The 19,539-nt window shown below is 38.0% G+C and overlaps 1 protein-coding gene across 1 annotated transcript in view; it reads right to left on the minus strand.

The window, feature by feature from the left end:
- LOC126235125 (E3 ubiquitin-protein ligase lubel) overlaps positions 1-19,539 on the minus strand; it is a 443,689-nt gene that overhangs the window by 45,086 nt on the left and 379,064 nt on the right. The window contains exons 18-19 of the mRNA XM_049943859.1: positions 12,046-12,324; positions 9,589-9,678 (exon numbers count right to left, since the gene is read on the minus strand). Of these exons, the coding sequence (XP_049799816.1) occupies positions 9,589-9,678; positions 12,046-12,324 (369 nt within the window). The remainder of the gene's footprint in view (positions 1-9,588; positions 9,679-12,045; positions 12,325-19,539) is intronic.

Genomic DNA, 19,539 nt, shown 5'->3' on the forward strand with positions numbered 1-19,539 from the left:
TGTTGCTGAAACAATATTATGTCTGTGCTATAGTAGTGTCGTAATCATTAGAGCAGCACATGTTTCTCATACATGATGCATAATCTGCAACAATACCTATGATTACTGAATCTGTCAAGAAGATGCTTTCAATTTTGATGGCACAAAGTATTTCAATGTTTATTATCTGCGTGTTTTATTTACAATCTTCTAAATGTGTGGTATGAAGCATAAGATAAAGGAATATAAAATGTTTTAATATAATCATAACAATTTGTTTCAATCAGTGAGTGGTTATTAGAGTGCTTTTGCTTTTTTTACTGTGTGTGTGGGGGGGGATGACCGTGTCTCTTCTCTCCGGAATCCGGAACAAACAGTGTGTGTCCCTTGCTGTATTATTGCTCAAGAAAACGTTTGAAGATAGTACATACAACATGAAAAAGCACTCAGTAGTAGATAAAGCTTGATAAATAGTCATATGACCTAGCATAAATAACAGCATTATGCCAGACAGTTCCTGGTGAAGCTTGTTACATAGGAACCCAGAAATATGTATTAACTATTTTTGCATTACTTTCTGTGCAGTGTTAATGATTTTATAGAAATAAATGGCATGTGAGTGATATACACAGCTAAACACAGTATCAAAGTTTAGCTCAAGAATGAAAATCAGTTCCGTGTTAAATCAATTCCACTGACTAAAATTACCCCACCAGTAGCTCTCATTACAAACACCACACAAAAAAAATTTACTTGATTACTCAGAAGTATAATGAATTTGGACATAAAAATGTAACTGAAAGCTTAAATTGGAACTATTGGAACAGTTTTTCCCTGTTTTCAGACTGGTAATAAAATGTAACAATTGATTTGTACGATCTGTTCTGTATTCTTGAGAGTTCTCCCTCCTGACGGCATCTACAAAACATGATGTGTGAATGAAAGAAAGCTGTAGCTTCCATCCATTGTGATCTCAGTCAGATGTAGCAACCACTTCAGTGACTTGTGAGAATGACTGGAGTGTACACTAAGTATTCTTACTTTCCTGCAATTTTTGTGCTGTTCAAAAATCAAACCAGACATTTTTTCACAAAGAACATATTAAAAACTAAAATGATCTTGGCAGTGCCAGACTTACTGCAGTTCTCTGTTGTAACACCAACCATGCCCACTGAAATTTTATTTTAGTGATATTATTACCATACAGTTTCACAATACATTTTGATTTAGAGGTATGGAACTTCATTAATATTTAATGAAATTTCAATTTTCATTATTCAAATAAGTAAACATATGTACAGGTTGGTACAAATTTCATCTACTTTTATAATTTTGGTCATGGAAAGCAAATAAAAAAAAGCATAAAAATGAAAGCAAGAAACACTGTTAAAAATAGGTGTAAACAGAAGTATTACAAATGTACTTAATTTTGCAGTCAACCTCTGTCACTGAGCATTCTGAACTCAGCTTCTCCATTCTGATTATGTTAGAATAAAACTAATCTGATGCTTGAGAGGCAAGAGCGTACTGTATATGTAATTGTTTTTTTACCTCAAATTTCTCTTAATACTTAGAAAGTGAGCATCTTAAGCTGAGAAACAGCTTTAATTTTTTTCTTTTATTATGTTACACAAAGACACCATCAGGTTTGATAGACTGTTCCTCTGATAATCAGCAAAATGGCATTGTACTGAAGGAAGTTATTGTCAGCTTGAAGTCCAGACACTGTTTCGCAAGGAATATTCAGAATGGAAGAGTACCTAGTTAGCATGCTGATGAAGCAGAAGAAGCTATCCAGTACTTCTTAAGGGTAAAGTTGGGCAGTATTACATTTCAGCTAGGCTCCTGCAGGACCTGACTAAACAAGAAAATCAGAATGAATGAAGTCATCAGCATCCAGTGGTAACATCTGTCTGCTGCAGCCTTTTATCCTTTCTGGAGTGGGGGTGCTGCTGTTGAACAAGTACTGACTAGCATGCCCTCATAAACACTTATCCACCCCCCCCCCCCCCAAAAAAAAAAAAAATCAGACCCTCACTCTCACATGCTCGCAAACATTCTCTACATATGACTGTGTCAGGCTGGGTACGTGATGCTGAAAGCCACAATCTTTGTCAGCTGTTAATTTTCAGGCACAGACCGCTTCACTGCTGGATGAAGCATAATGACTGTCTCCAGTAACTGCAGGTGTACACGTCTAAGCTGGGGACAATATACAGACAACTTGGCACATTCACACCACTGGGTCATCTGCAGGATGACTATGTTCCACTGGTGACCAACCTCCCTGGTAAGTCACATGTTCAAGCCTGGCCTAGGAGCTGATTGGCTACACTCTTGTTTCACCAGTTTCTGTAAGCCCTCATCATTGCTGATCACCACCCAGTGTGGGCATATGCCTTTGACTTTGGCCATGGTGGGCACCATGGCTTAAATGCTGTACTTCCCGGTGTGGTACACTGCAACCCCACAGCAGTCAAATTGGCAGAAGCTGTGTCTGTCACACGTCAATGGTCACACAAGGCAGCATCAACTTTCAGTAGTCATTGTGACACCGGCAGCCATCACTTATAGCACAACCTTCTCCTGGGTCAGCAGTTGGTGACATCAGTGCAGGCCCATCAGGAGCCAACTAGGCTGCTGGAGGCAATAGCCTCCCAACCGCTGAAGTCCTCCTCTGTACTAAAATAAATAAAGGACTATTGCAATCAGGGCATTTCACTAAGATTCACAGTGTGCTTCCAGTGACCAACACTCTACAATCTTCATCCAGGCAAGGAAGCAGCACCTTTTCCTGAGCTACAAATGGCCGCATTCTCTGCCACTCGTGGGTCAGCTCTCAGCCCCAACAGTTAATTCATTATTCATTGCATAACAAGTGGATCAAAGAATTCCTCTCAGACATTAAATCTGTATGACAATAAACCCAGCGAGAAAAAGAATATGAAGTAGTTCCATATTTCAACTCAGTTCTCAAGGGATTGAGGAATGGGGTGTGCTTGTGTATAGCTGTTGTTTTTTACTAGTTTATCAAACCAGAAGAACCAAAAATATGAGGAACATCTAACAGTACTCACTTTAATACCACCTAACATCCTCTGAAAAACTCATCTTTAAAATCTGCTTTACTAACTTCCAATGTATAAAATTTTGCTGCTCAGTTGTTCGCTGCATACTAATTTCCATTATTGTCACTGTCTTGGAAATGGGGACAATGGTTAAGTTCACTTTCATAGTTGCTTACTGATTACTGAGATGTAGTCAGTGAGCAAAGGGTCTCTTGGCACCATAAAAGGTAGCAAGTCTTTTGTCTTTCTGTTTGTGAATGCTGCCATGAGTGTAAGTAAATGTAAGTAATTGTAACTAAATGCTTCTTCTATTTACATCTGGTTGGAGTTTCATATTAGCTATTCTTTCCTGTGTGTTCTGATGTTAAAAAGTTAAACATAATTAAGAATAAAGGAAAACAGGAGTCTACAGTATCTTTCACAACAACAAAACAATTAATACAGAAAATGGCTACCCCTAAGTGCCATATACATTTAACAGCAATGTCATATGCTCTCCATAAAGTCACTCAAAATGTAGCAGTAGTTGTTAGTCATTATTTCTGACAAGGGAATGGTCCAATAAGACAAGTCGAAACCTACCCTGAAATTTTTTTCAGAGGAAGAAGATGACAAAAGAAATGCACTGCCAAAAATTTAGCTGCTAAGAGACACTGTAAGTATTTTGTAAAAAATGTTGAAGTTACACATTTTTGTCACATGAAGAAAAGCTTATAACAATGGTTTGTACAGCCCTGCCCACCTAGTGCGTGACTCAGTGAATTACTCACGCAGTGCTGCATAGCAGAATTATCCAGAATTCACAGACACCAATTTTAAGTACCTAAAGCCTGCTTTACAGTGGAGCAAATGGAAGTGAATGGAAGTGAAGATGTGCAAATGAGCATTTGCAGAAAATTCATTACGATTTGCTTGTATATAGGTAGAATCATTTATGCTAGGGGGAACAGAAGAGAACATGAGGTAGTGAACATTGCCTATGAAAACAGTGTTATTAGTTTTCGGTTTTTGGAGCTAATGTTCAGAATACAGGATACAACTCTATCTTGTTAGAGCCACAATGAGGAACTTTGCTATTCATTGAGGATTATTATGCAAGGTGAGCACACTGTTCTTGACTGAGTAAGCAAAATGGTGCGCAGAAGGAAGAATTTAAGTGTCTCAATTTGTATGGATGTGTGACACGTATGGAGATCATGCACTTTACATGGAATTACCTCTCCATCTCTCCTTAGCACCTGTCCAAAATTTTCCTTCTATGTCAGCTGCCATTTTTCCCTGTCTTCTCATTATCATTGAGAAGAAATTTATAACACTAATTAAAATTTCCTGGCAGATTAAAACTGTGTGCTGGACTAACACTTAAACTTGGGACCATTGCCTTGCGCGGGCAAATGTTCTGCCATCTGAGCTACCCAAGCATGACTCACGACCCATCCTCACAATTTCAATTCTGCCAGTACCCCATCTCCTATCTTCCAAACTTCCCAGAAGCTCTTCTGTGAACTTTGCAGGACTAGCACTCATGGAAGAAAGGATATTGTGGAGACATAGCTTAGCCACAGCCTGGAGAATGTTTCCAGAATGAAATTTTCACTCTGAGGTGGAGTATGTGCTGATATGAAACTTCCTGACAGATTAAAACTGTGTGCCGGACGAAGACTTGAACTCAGGAGTGTTGCCCATGAAAGGAGTTCGAGTCTCAATCCAGCACACAATTTTAACTTGCCAGGAAGTTTCATATCAGCACACTCTCTGCTGCAGAGTGTAAATCTCATTCTGGAAACATCACCCAGGCTGTGGCTAAGCCATGTCTCCACAATATCCTTTCTTCCAGGAGTATTAGTTCTACAAGGTTCACAGAAGAGCTTCTGGGAAGTTTGGAGGATAGGAGACGAGGTACTGGCAGAATTTAAACTGTAAGGAGGGGCCATGAGTCGTGCTTGGGTAGCTCAGATGGTAGAGCATTTGCCTGCGCAAGGCAATAGTCCCAAGTCCAAGTCTTGGTCCTGCACACAGTTTTAACCTGCCAGGAAGCTTCAGATCAGTGCACACTCCACTTCAGAGTGAAAATTTCATTATTGGTAACATCACTGAGGCTATGGCAAAGCCATGTCTCCACAGTATCCTTTCTTCGAGGAGTGCTAGTTCTGCAAGTTTTGCGGGAGAGCTTCTGTGAAGTTTGGAAAATAGGAGATGAGGTACTGGCAGAATTAAAGCTGTGAGGATTGGTTGTGAGTCATATTTGTGTAGCTCATTTGTTTAGAGCGCTTGCTCGTAAAAGGAAAAGGTCCCAAGTTTGAGTCTCAGTCTGGCACACAGTTTTAATCTGCCAGGAAGTTTCATATCAGCACACACTCTGCTGCAGAGTGAAAATTTCATTCAAGAACACCAATGACCGACATTGAGCATCACCTCAAGAGGTGACAGCTAGTGTTTTCACTATGCATGTAAGGTCTAATGGTCATATTTATCTATTTTTTTCTAAAATAAAAATTGTCTAGTGGCAAAGCACATGCTTCGTGATCCAGAGAGCATGGGATCAAAACCTGTTCAGACCACAACTTTTTCACTATGATTTTTAACTCAGCATTCACTTTTCACAGATGTTGGACTGACCATGAAAGACATGTGGTTCATTTTCTATGTTAAGCCACAGTTCTCCATTTTCCAATTAGGTAACTGGGCAAGGTTAGGAACACACAAGTACCCGCAGTGGTGTCCAGTTGAAAGACCTGTGAGAGGCCTACCAGGTACACTAGACAGAATTCTCTTTTGCTCATGCTTCTTAGCTTTTTTGCTCTGGAGAAAACCTGGCATAAACTATACAAACATTTTTTTGAATAACTTCATACTGAAATTCTTGCACAAGTAATTCTGATAAAAGTGGCTAGCAGAGAAAAAAACCTTGTGTTTGATGTCACAGACAACTTCCATCAATGAGGACTTTTAACTTGTTGAAATGAAATGTGTCTTGCAGTACTACATTTTATAACAATTCCTGTAGGCCATCCATTGTAATAATGTCTGAATGTTGTACATTTGACTATCAGTGAAATAGTTTTTTTGTTTATTCCCTGTAGTCATCACAAAAATGTGAATTGTCTATTTAATGACAAAAAAAAAAAACATTCTTCTTGAACCGGACACACTGGACAAAGGAGGAATTGATGCAGTCAAGCACTTCACAGTAACCACTAGTTTTATTTAGACAGAACTGGGCTGGAGTCAGAAATGGTCCCGGCCATTGTTCTGCACATTCTGCTGCATACCAGGCTTATTTGCTCAGATTCGTAAAGCATGGTGAAGAAAACTGGTAAATCGCAAATGACTGGAGCTTAAGAGTACTGTTCCGCTGATAAATCTGAAATGAAAGAGAGGTATCAGAAATTAAGTTGTCATGCTTTCCACTGTCAAATAAATTCTTTATCGAGGGGTTGGATCACACTAGTAGTTCCAGGCGGAAGCCACATTACACATACAGCTTTTCATCATCCACCACAAAAACAGAGGCATCGTTATGTCCAGACCATAAATCCAACAAAAGTAATGAATTAATTTCTGTAGCTGGTAGGAATACATTTCGAATGGAATGTTGAAAATTATTCTTTGCCATTTTTCCAGATTTTGATATGTTGATTACAAGCTTCTTGCAACTAAACAGTCCATTTATTATTTTAGTAAACCACTCATACTTATTACTGGCATTATCTTGTATGAATGTTCAATTGCATTCATTGATTGGGCAACCGACTCCGTCTTTTTTTCACCTCGAAATGATAAAGTGCAGTGTGCACGCATTTCTTTCATAAAACCTGACTGATCAGTGTTATAAACAGCAGTTGCACTGATAACAGCAAGTTTCATCTTTACATCAGATATGAATTTCTCCTATAGCATTGTCTGTCACTGGCAGCTGCTCTACATGCTTACGTAACAAACTCAGTAATTTGGCGACTTCCTATGTATGATTTCTTGAACCTGCATAGCCAGGTTGACGAAGCCCATAAATTAGCAATGTTCATGTCAGATGCAATTTGGAGGGCCCAGTCTCATAGATCTCCACCAATAATGATTCATAGCCCCTCATGAGCAGTTCTAAATCTTTCGAACAGTTTTCATTCAGATGGTTTCGGGTTTCCTTTTGGCACATATTTCTTATTTCATGCAATTCATTCTTCAATTTGTACAATTCATACTCTAATTTTACAAAATGAAAATATCTTTGCACACTGCAGTACATGTTTTTTTTTTTTTTTTATGCTTGGAAGGTATTCTTCTTCAGAACTGTTACTGGCACAACTGATGTCATCCGAACCACAATTCATGGAATCATCACAGTTGTATCCTATTTCTTCTAACGTATCCATAATTTGAAATGAAATGTCGATATCATTCAAATGATGTCAAGGAAATCAACTAACAAATGACATATATATACTTCTTCATGGGAAGTAGGTGATTTCGGTTGGAAACCACATTCCTCATATTTCATCATTGCTAAATTGAGAACATTAATTGGATTCCATATTACTGTGAAACTGAAAGGAAACTAAAAGGTTCTATTAGCAGGCACGCCTTACAAAAGCACAATAAATATTAATTCAGCTTTATCTGTATGGTAAATATTTACCAACACTGCAAAAAGCAACTGATAATTTGTAATAGATGTTACTTGAGTGGCTCATTCGAGAAAATAGTAACTGTGTATTGTAGTGTCGGAGAAACTATCGATGAACGGGTAACCTGAAATGTCATTTACAAATTACGATCAGGCTGTGTCATGTTTCCTGTCAGGCTGTGTCACGTTTCCTGTTTACAAATGTACCGCAAACCTCAGGTAGGGGGGGGGGGGGGGTTGTGTGTGTGTGTGTGTGTGTGTGTGTGTGTGTGTGTGTGTGTGTGTGTGTGTGTGTGTGTGTGTGTGTGTGGTGTAGTAGTAGTAGTAGTAGTAGTGCATGCGCAGTTGCTACAGCACCAGTAGGGGTGTACATTTCTACCCCCACCTGGTGCGCTACAAATCTGGCAATTTTCAGCTACTTTTTTCTAATACTTGCAGTACCTCTTAGCAACTAAAATTTTAGCAGTGCATTTCTGTCATTGTCTTCTTCCTGTGTAAAAAATTTCAAGATAGGTTTCACCTTGTCTTATTGAACCATTCCCTTGTGAGAAAAAACGAGGCAGAAATCAGGAAAAGCCCTTTGTAGTTCCTTGGCAACTGAGAAAATGCTGTTCACCTCCACAACATATCGCACGCATGTTCTATGGGACTCAAACACAGAGACTTCATAGCAAGTCCATGAGCTGCACGTCTCAAACTACAAGAAATTTACAAGGACTTCTTGATGCAGACACCTAGTATCATCCATGAAAAGAAAGTATGAACCATCAGCACCTCCAAAAAGCCACAAATATGGTTTCTATGTTTCATACAGGTACTTTTCTAACCAACAGACCAAATGAGACGCAATAGTGATTAAGATGCTGGTGCACAGGAGGATAGGATTGCTATTTAAAGTATCATATGACCATCCAGATTTAGCTTTCCATAAATTTCCATAAATCATTTAATGTATATGAAAATCACACAGCCAATTACCATCTCCAATCTGACCTTGTGTCCTACTTCTAATGATGTCAACATTAAGGGGGTGTTAAACCCTAATCTTACTTCCTTACAATCATCAGTGAAGATAATCTCCAGACACACATTCAATGTAACTCATCACACCAATGTCTCACGGCTCTTTTCCACACTGATGATGTTATTACAACTGCTACAACTTTCTCTCCAGATAAATGTGCACAATAAATCATTCTTTAAACTAAACAGTGATTTGCTGCTGAGAGTACATTTCTTCATTGAGGTATGGTTCAATCACAATGCTGATGACTCCACAATAAAACCCATCTCTGCATTATCTGGAGTGTCACACATATTACTAGATATATGACATATAGACCAACCACTCTCAAACTCTGATACACTGATTTAAACATGCAACTCCTGAAACAACCATAACCTATTCAGACAAAATCCCAAGGATTCCTACTGCACAAAACAGTTTCCAGATGACATCTTTTTATTGTTAAACTGTGAACACCAATGGACTACATTCTGCTCAAAATGAAAAGGCAAACAACAGAGACATTATGAGATAAATACACTGTTTTTCATTTTTGTTGAAACACATACTTGTTTGAATCAGTGATTTTTCTTTCCTATAGTGATAGTGTGGTTCTAGTTGGTGGAGAAATCCTGACCATTTACTGTAAGTGTTCACATTTTCTCTTCTGATTTTGCACCTTTCTCATGTATGCTTAACTTTTGGATGCTGGTGCATATATCTGTGGTATTCTTTTACATTTTCTATGTACGTCACATCCTAGTGATTATGTATTAGTATCATAGGAGCCTCATCTTTCTTTCACGTTTAGTTCATCCATACTCTCGTGTCATTGAGGATTGTGTAGATGATGGTATTATAACACTATAAAATAACAATCCTTCATTTCCTGTGTTGCTTAGCACTGTACTTACAGGTCTTCTGCATGAGGCACATGTTACAGATCGACAGTCCGGACAAACCAGTCGCTTTTGACGGGGATTGGCTATGAAGCCAGACGAACACTGAAAAAAAAAAAAAAAAAAAGTAATGTTTTAGGTTTCTTGTTTCACAATATTTAAAATCCATCCAGTTACAATCTGTATGAAAGCTTTAGTAAGAAATTTATGTAGCAGGCTGACTACATATATTGCACAGCTGTTAAGCAAAACTCTAGTGCCTAAAAAACAAATTAAATAAATGATGTTTCAGTGGTGAAACAACAGATATTAAGAGCATTCATCACTCTTTACAACATGAGGCAAACGGAAATTACATTTAAAAAACTGAATATTACAACAGTCTCTAGTACACTGTGTAATTTACGCAAAGAAAATATTAACAGATTTGTCCTTAAGAAGCGAATACACTAATATAACACAAGAAACTGACATATCAAATGCCAGATTACCAATAGTCAACAGTAATTACAAATGTCGGTCTTGGCTATTGCAATAAACAATCTAACAGTGCTGTCTTATTAATTCCAGAGTATATTGATGAAATTGATAAAAAGGAAGTTATTTTACATGGCACTAGAATTCAATGAGTTTATAATAAATAAGTTAGGGTGCTGATGTTGAATTGTGTAAATTAATAAATTATAATATTGTGCAATATCTACTGGCGAGCAAGGCAAGTCCCACAAGACTGGAGACATGGCATCATTGTTACACTACTGAAGAAAGGAAATCCAACTGAATGTACAAATTGGAGAGATATCATACACATTTTGTGCCAGGCAATGTCTTTTGCATCATACTTTAAAAAAATATACATGATGCAGCAGATTGTCAACTAAAAGAAGACCAGGCTGGCTTTCAAAGTGGGAGATCCTGTTCCAAAGAAATACTTGTTCTATGAAACATAATAGAATAATGCATATAATTCAACAATCCACTGCACACAACTTCATCAATTTTAAAAGAACTTCTGTTGGTATATGCTGAGAATCATTGTGGAATACTCTAAGCCTATATAGAATTTCCAATCATCTCACCGATGTTTCCAGAAATCTATATTTAGACTCAAGTTGAAGTATAAGAACAGAAGATGGGAACATCCCTTTCTTTACCATTCTGATAGGAATAAAACAAAGATGCATTTTGTTACCATTCTTTTCTATATTAGTCACAGAATTCATAATGAGAAAAACTATGGACAACTTGAACTTAGGCATGTGTTGGAATGAGCAATCTAACCTTATGGATCTGTATTTATCTGATTAAATCATTCTTCTAGCAAAAACACCACAAAGTTTATAAGTAAAGACAAGGAAGCTAGACATAATGACCAGTTCTGTAGGGCCAAAAATAAATGATAAGACAAACACAGTGAATATGTATCTATTTGAATTACAGTGTAGGAGAAGGTACTACAAGAAGAGAAGCTCATTGATTTCCATTTTTTGGCCACCTTATTTGTAACAAAGGGAATGTAGATAAACATCAGTAGCAGAACTGGGAAATCATCTGCAGTCTTCCAACAAATGTGATCCATATGGCATTAGACTCTGTAGGTATGTCAACAAAGTTTTGGCTGTACTCTCCTCTGTCATCCTAACAATGGCAATATACAAATGTGAATCCTGGAAAACTTAAGTAAAATCAGCACACAAACTAAATTTTTTTTTCACCAACTACGCTTGGTATGAATTTTAAAAATTGAAGTACTGTGAAGAAGTGGTCTACACAGCCTGCACAGAATCACTGCTGAAAGAAGACTGAAGCTTGCCATATATGCCTTATGCATGAAAGATGGAATAAGCCCCAAATCAGCACTGTTGGGGCCTCCAATGAGTGCATACAGAAGTAGGGAAAGGCCTTGTAACACCTGGAAACAAACTTTTGTAAGGGATCTTCAATGCATGAACATGAACTGGGAAGAAGCTGCGTGAATTTGCTAGAGGAAAATTATTGCCCAATATGCTATTTAGAACAGGAGGAACTGAGTATAAGTAGGCAAGTAATATCAAATGTTATTTCCTCATTCTAATAATTCAATATATACAATATCAAGTTTTTATATAAAAATACTTGGTAAAATTATACATCTTTACTAACTTTACATAAATCCCTTATAATAATCCAATTTTAACTTCAGTTAGACCAAGATTCATTTGAGCATAGTGCAATTTGTAATTCTATGCATATAGTATAAACATTTTAACGACAACACTGATTATCTGTCAAAGAAATATATTATATTACACAGCATTGAATATTTCATTGACAGTATGTAATGTAATGAATTGGCCTCATATGAAAAATACAATGGCATCAAGTTTACTGATTGACTTAATCACCTATATTATTTGTATTGGTTCATTTAATATTTAATTCAAATAAGAGTTGAATACAAGGACTTTATTAAAACATTATGTTGCTTTGTACCTTCACACACCATTTGAAGTTTGGATCCTTCATTAGAGTGCGATCACGTAACTTTCTCTGAAAAAGTTCATGCACGGGTTCATCAAGGAAACTTTTAAGGAGAATATCAAGATTACTGAAATATTCCAATGCTTCCTCTTCATCATCAGCATTCAATTCTGGTTCCTTGCAAAAAGGACAAACTGCATCTGCAATGCTTCGATCTGTTATCTGAATTGTGAAGTAATTTTTTGCACATTCCTTGCAGCATCGATGGATGCACTTCAACATAGACACCATCTGCAAATAAAGAATTAGTTTTGTAGTGAACTAAGTAAATTTTTCCCTGTTTTCTACTGTTTCAAATGAAAATGGGTTACAATATAGTGCAGACTATATTTTTGTTATATTAGTAGAAATCCTTATAATTGCTTTATATCATTTTAATATGTCGAAACACACAGTTACAGTAACATTTGTATTAAAAAACAACAGTGTTTGTCAGTGTGTGTTGTACCAAACTGATGACTTTAACAACAAAAATAACTTTCATCTTTTTCTTAATTTCCTATCCCACTGACAGCAACTTTTACTTTTAAGAGTCCCAAAGATTTTCATTTCAGAAAGCAGCCACAGAATTTTAATTTCACTAACTTTCTCTGTATTGGTTTTTCAGTACTGTGTGTGTGTGTGTGTGTGTGTGTGTGTGTGTGTGTGTGTGTGAGTGAGTTCTTAACGGACCAAACTGCAGAGGCTATCGGTCCCTTTTCAGTACTTCTGAACTACTTGCACCCATTTCATCATCTGTTTTATAAAATTAATTATTATAAATATTTGTTGCATGTAGACTACCTTTCAAAATTCTGTTACTCTCTTTAATTGTATGCATATAGTATAAACATTTTTATGACAACACTGATTACCTGTCAAAGGAATATATTATATTACACAGCATTGAATATTTTATTGACAGTATGTAATGTAATGAATTGATTTTACTGCTTGAACAGTAACTTTCAGAAAATATGTGCCTACAACTGTAACATTTTTTTCAATATCATAATATGCAGGTGCTCCTGGGTCTTGACTCATCTGGCTATTTCGCAGATGTCTTTCTCTCACTGTGAAAAATCTTGATACCTGTAGTAATCCAAGATTTCCTGAATGACTCAACAACTGCATTAAACATACCTCTGTGGTTCCTCAACTCAAATAGTGCTTAAAGCAGTGTTAATGCGAGCAGTGGAGTGCACACTACAAGTGTTATTTTATTGTATATTGTGTTATACTAGATGTGACTCTGATATGGCTGGGATTGGACTCAAGATAGTTTCCACTGTTCATAATAGCATCTTTTATATTTACCTCTTGTGACTAGAGTCCATATTTTGTAGGTGTAGTTCACCTATTACAAAATTGGCAATGACTTGGGACCTGTGACACGTGTAATTTGGACTTGAAACTATTTTGGATTGGCTGCGAATGTGGATTTTCAACCATGGACAATTTACAATAACTCCTAATGCAAACCATGCTACATTAGAAGGAGCTAACAACCATTATGTATTACAGGCAGTGCTAGTATTAGCAAATATAGCATGGACATCTCCTATGCCACCCATGTTTACTACCTTCTCATCATTTAACGAGCAACATGAAGAGTGCGATGCTTAATACAGAGGAATGAAGTTATGGTTTTTGGTTTGCCTAATATTTAATATGGAAAGACAAAAGGCCATATTCCTGTCAGGAAATTCCAAGTTGTATCAGCTAATACAAAAACGATTTACACTATGTGATCAAAACTATCCAGACACCCCCAAAACATATGTTTTTCATATTAGGTGCATTATGCTGCCACCTACTGCCAGGTACTCCGTATCAGTGACCTCAGTAGTCATTAGTCACCGTGAGAGAGCAGAATGGGGCACTCCACGGAGCTCATGGACTTTGAACGTGGTCAGATGATTGGGTGTCACTTGTGTCATACGTCTGTAAGTGAGATTTCCACACTCCTAAACATCCCTAGGTCCACTGTTTCCTATGTGATAGTGAAGTGGAAACATGAAGGAACACGTACAGCACAAAAGCATACAGGTCAACCTCATTTGTTGACTGACAGAGACAGCCGACAGTTGAAGAGGGTTGTAATGTGTAATAGACAGACATCTATTCAGACCATCACACAGGAATTCCACACTGCATCAGGATCCACTGCAAGTACGAGGGCTATCCACAAAGTACATTACGTTTTGGAATTAAAAATAAAAAAAAATAAAAAAAATGGTTCAAGTGGCTCTGAGCACTATGGGACTTAACATCTATGGTCATCAGTCCCCTAGAACTTAGAACTACTTAAACCTAACTAACCTAAGGACATCACACAACACCCAGTCATCACGAGGCAGAGAAAATCCCTGACCCTGCCGGGAATCAAACCCGGGACCCCGAGCGTGGGAAGCGAGAACGCTACCGCATGACCACGAGCTGCGGACTTAAAAATAAAGTATTGGAAATTTTTTTATTATATACAGATGAAAGCCACACTTAAATACTACTTTTTTACATAGTTGCCATTTAAATTAAGGCACTTATCCTAGTGCTTGGAAATTCCTTCGTCATAAAATTCGGCCGCCTGCGCCTTCAACCACGTGGTTACCTCTTCTTGAAGCTGTGTGTCGTCATCAAAATGTTGCATAGCCAACCACTTCTTCATTGCTGGGAATAAATGGAAGTCGCTCGGTGCCAGGTCGGGACTGTACGGAAGATGAGGAAACAACTCCCACTTAAAAGATTCGAGAACTTCACGAGTGGCATTTGCTGTGTGGACCCGGGTGTTGTCGTGAATCAGCAAGATCTTTGAGCCCAACTTTCCCCTGCGCTTGTTTTGTATTGCTCTTCTGAGGTTGTGCAGAGTTTGGCAATACCTTTGAGAGTTTATTGTAGTGCCTCTTTCCAGGAAATCCACAAAAATCACACCTTTTCTGTCCCAAAAGAGGTAACCACGTGGTTGAAGGCACAGATGGCCGAATTTTATGACTAAGGAATTTCCAAGCTCATCCATCGCTATGATAAGCGCCTTAATTTAAATGGCAACTATGTAGAAAAGTAGTATTTAAGTGTGTCTTTCATCTGTATATAATTAAAAAAATTTCCAATACTTTATTTATTTTTAATTCCAAAACATAATGTACTTTGTGGATAGCCCTCGTACTATGACAGTTAGGCGGCAAGTGAGAAAAATTGCCGATGCCAGGGTGTGGGTATGGTGAATGCCCGATGAACGTCATCAGCCAGCGTGTGTAGTGCCAACAGTAAAATTCAGGGGTGGTGGTGTTATGGTGTGGTCGTGTTTTTCATGGAGGGGGCTTGCACCCCTTGTTGTTTTGCATGGCACTATCACAGCACAGGCCTACATTGATGTTTTAAGCACCTTCTTGCTTCCCACTGTCAAAGAGCAATTCGGGGATGGCAATTGATCTTTCAACATGATCGAGCACCTGTTCATAATTCATGGCCTGTGGTGGAGTGGTTCTACAACTGTAACATCCCTGTAAAGGGCTGGCCTGCACAGAGTCCTGATCTGAATCCTATAGAACACCTTTGGGGTGTTTTGGAATGCCGACTTCGTGCCAGACCTCACTGACTGACATCAATACCTCTCCCCAGTGCAGCACTCCATGAAGAATGGGGTGCCATTCCCAAAGAAACCCTCCAGCACCTGATGGAACGTATACCTGTGAGACTGGAAGCTATCATCAAGGCTAGGGGTGGGCCAACACCATACTGAATTCCAGCATTGCCAATTGAGGGTGCCATGAACTTTTAAGACATTTTCAGCCAGGTGTCTGGATACTTTTTGATCACATAGTGTATTTCAACAATATTTCTTAACATACAAAGATATTATTGCAGTAAGGTTAGAATTTTGGCACCAAAAAAGGGCCCAAATAAATAATTTGCAGATTAGACTGCCAACCTACATGAATTAAGCAAGAATTTTAGTTTTAAATATTTGTGTGGCAGACGAAGTGTACTCTCTAATCTGAGACATTAAAGTGTGACTTATGCTCAACTCACAAGTGAGGAACCATGTATTGAGGAAATGAGATCTGTCTCTGATGGAAGTTATGCAAACAGCTGAAGCCCACAAAACAGCCCAGAGTGTTTCCCATGGAAGAAAACATTGTTACAGTCAACCCTCTGCCACTGGTTACACATGCCATCTTTCCACATCCTGTGAGGCACCCAACTGCTCTGCAGCCCAGACAATCTTATAAACAACCTCACCTGTGGTGATGGGCTGCATCAGTAGCAGCAGTATTGCCCAGCTTTAAATGCTGTTTCCTTCACCACACTCGCAGCTCTTGTCCTCATTGGCATATAACATGTCATAAATGTGGCAATAAAGGACACGTGTGATAGGTAAGTTGTAGCAGTTCCAGTGTGGATGCATCCCAGTCTATGGATTTAAACCAAATGAGTGACCAATCTACAGAAATGTTGACATCTCAAAATACATCTCAGAAAATGTGAGATTACTTTTGGACACTGGTGCTTCTGTCTTATTGCTAAACAATCTACTTATGTAAGTTTAGGGTCACCACCACTGCAGGCAGCTGAGACAAATCTTTGTTCCTATGGACATCATCACGTGCTTTTAACTAGGAAAGTTACCAGTTTTATTTACTTATAACCCAGCCACTCATACACAGGATGTATACGTGGACAAGGAAAAAAAATTCCCGGATTTTTCCCGGATTTCCCAGTTAAAAATACACTTTCTCTCAGATGAAAACACACTTTTTCTGTGTTATTAAGTGACAGTATATTTTCCCTCGGAACTGTAAAACTTATCAATCCTTTGAAAGGTAATGTTTTTATACACAGACGTAGAATTTCCCAGCACTTTAGAAAATGAAACTCAGGGAAGAAAACTCCTTTTGGAAAGATTTTTGATGTGCAGCAACATGTATGCTCCATATTTTCGTAATACGAAAGTATAAATTTGAATTCCACCAAACACCACTTGTTACTTTCCGAACCATTGTAATCGAGATTGTGATGCGCTTTTGTAAGCCAGTCATAGCTCATGTCACATGATCCCGCCAGCCAATGACAGTGGATATTCAGACCACAGGACACGTGATGTAGTCACCTAACAGCAACATCACTTATGTATTGTGGATACACAAACTAGGAAAAGTTGATGTTTTAAATTAATATACACAGTGTTGCTACAAGAAAAGCAAAGCTTTCACATATAATATTGGTCTCTAAGGTTAATAAGCTGCAAGAGAAGCTAAGCTTTCACATATAATGTTGATATTTTTTTGCACATGTTACTCTTTAAGATATATCACAAAAATGTGCCAGTAAAATTTTTAGCCGATTCCAGTGACTTGTCCTCAAAGTTTTCCACAAATAAATTAGCTACCACAGAGGAGAGAGCTTCCCATAGAACTACATCAATTTGCTGATAATGACGACATTAGTTTCTGATCTGGGCTTGAAATACTTCTAAATGGCTCGTCATCAAACGCTCTGTGAGTTAAGAAATTCATCATACATTCTTGCACATAGTTCAACTTGCATAAAAGGAAATTTACTTTGAAGGTAATGCTTTTCAAACCACCATTCGCAATATTTTCCCGTGACCTGTTAGAAATAGGTTCACTTCTGTAGTTGTCAGAGAGTGCTAGATAACAGGTGCCACCACACTTTGGCAGCTGCTATGACGCAGGGAGCCCATGTCACAAAAGAAAAAAAGACAAAGGATACTCCAAGAACATTGGAATTTTGTGAACCATACTAAAATGGCATATTTAAAGTGCATACTTAAAGAGCACGTTCGTATGTCCAGATTCCCAATGACGTAGGCCTCGACCTGACATTAAGCTTTTCAGAGTGGGTTTCGGGATGTAAATATTCTTGGAGTGCCAGTACTGTATTAACGCATTTTTGATTCTTTATTATGGCATAATACCATACGTGCTAGAAGACGAAAATGTGCACTTGAAATGCAGTGAGCAGTTGAAATTAGCCAATAGTGTGAAACTAAACATTTCGTTTCAAACACATTGACTGCCTCAGCATAAAAGAGTAATACAAGCCAAATTTCTTTAGCGAACCAACAAAAATAACTTCACTGTTCTACAAGGCGATTAATGCATAGCTGTCAGAAAAGTGGAAATCCTCACCTCCTCTCAGCCCCACCCCCCTCCCTTGAGCGTTTGGGATATGTCAAAAATTTAAAAAATCGAATTTTCAAAAATATGTTCATTTTGTAGCACACATCTTTCTGAACAGTCTGATACATAAAACATACATCCGAGGAAATGTAAGACATGTTATTTGGCCTTAAGTGTGACAGAGTGCAGTGACACCCCTCTTCACACAGCATTCTTCTATCGCATGACACTGGATTTTGCTCCTTGGGATTGAAAGTGTATCTTTTGTATTGGATGCCATCAAACCATATTCAGGACAGTGGAAATTAAAATGTCTTGTGGTACTGGTACCTCTCCTGTTCCCACTCACCTAGTTTGACATCCTGCCCTGACCTCGCAATTAATACTGGATAGGATTATTTGTAATCGGGAGAACAAGAACTCTTCAGAAAATTTGCACTCTTTATTGCCTGTTAGCTAATAACTTTCTGTTTTGAGGGACATAAAATTAAATATGGGGTATATAAACCCAGTAAAGACAAGAGAGAAGCAATATAGTGCACATTTCTTCAATCCTTAGCTGCAAGCATTGTTTTCTCTCTAATCTTGCTACAGCTTTACATAGCATGCTTTCCTTTCTGCTATTACCTCATCAAACTTCATCAAACATTTTGCTACATGAAAAATCGAAATATCATTGTCTAATATGCGTAAGCTGTTAATACAAATAGTACCCAAGATTGGTGTGGTTTCTCAATCTGATTACGTCTATTTTGTCACTGTCTGCTAAATAAAACAAAATAGGCCTTACTAATACTGCAGAAATTGTAACACACACCAAATAAATGAGACTGTTTTGGCACAAATGGTCATTTTTATAACACGTCAGAATATAATTCACGAAGACCAACATATAATGCCTGTTAGGCCTACTACAAGCAAAAAGCTTTATGTTAGAAAATAGTTTCACATTTCATTCATACATTCCAGTCTCTCGAGCATGAGATCGAAAAGTAGTAGTACGAGATTTTAATATAAATTTGGAATCGTAATATACTTCCCTAATTTGTGTGATGGCCCTGTGTTCTCTCCTTCCTTGTTCTAACAAACAATCTTGTTGTGACTAATTCTGGAACTATTCCCGCCTTTGTCAAAACTTATTCGCCAGTTAACTTCACTAACCCTGCCACAACCACCAGTTTAGTTATCCCTGATTATTCTCCAGTTAGGCGTTGTTATGTTCCCACAAACCATTTTCTGTGCTAATTCCAGAATAGAACTTAAGCGGCTGATAGACGGGGACTGTACACCTGGCCCTTACTAGTGTAGCACTCTGGCCAAAAAT

The sequence above is a fragment of the Schistocerca nitens genome, chromosome 2, assembly GCF_023898315.1.
Source record: "Schistocerca nitens isolate TAMUIC-IGC-003100 chromosome 2, iqSchNite1.1, whole genome shotgun sequence".
NCBI lineage: Eukaryota > Metazoa > Arthropoda > Insecta > Orthoptera > Acrididae > Schistocerca > Schistocerca nitens.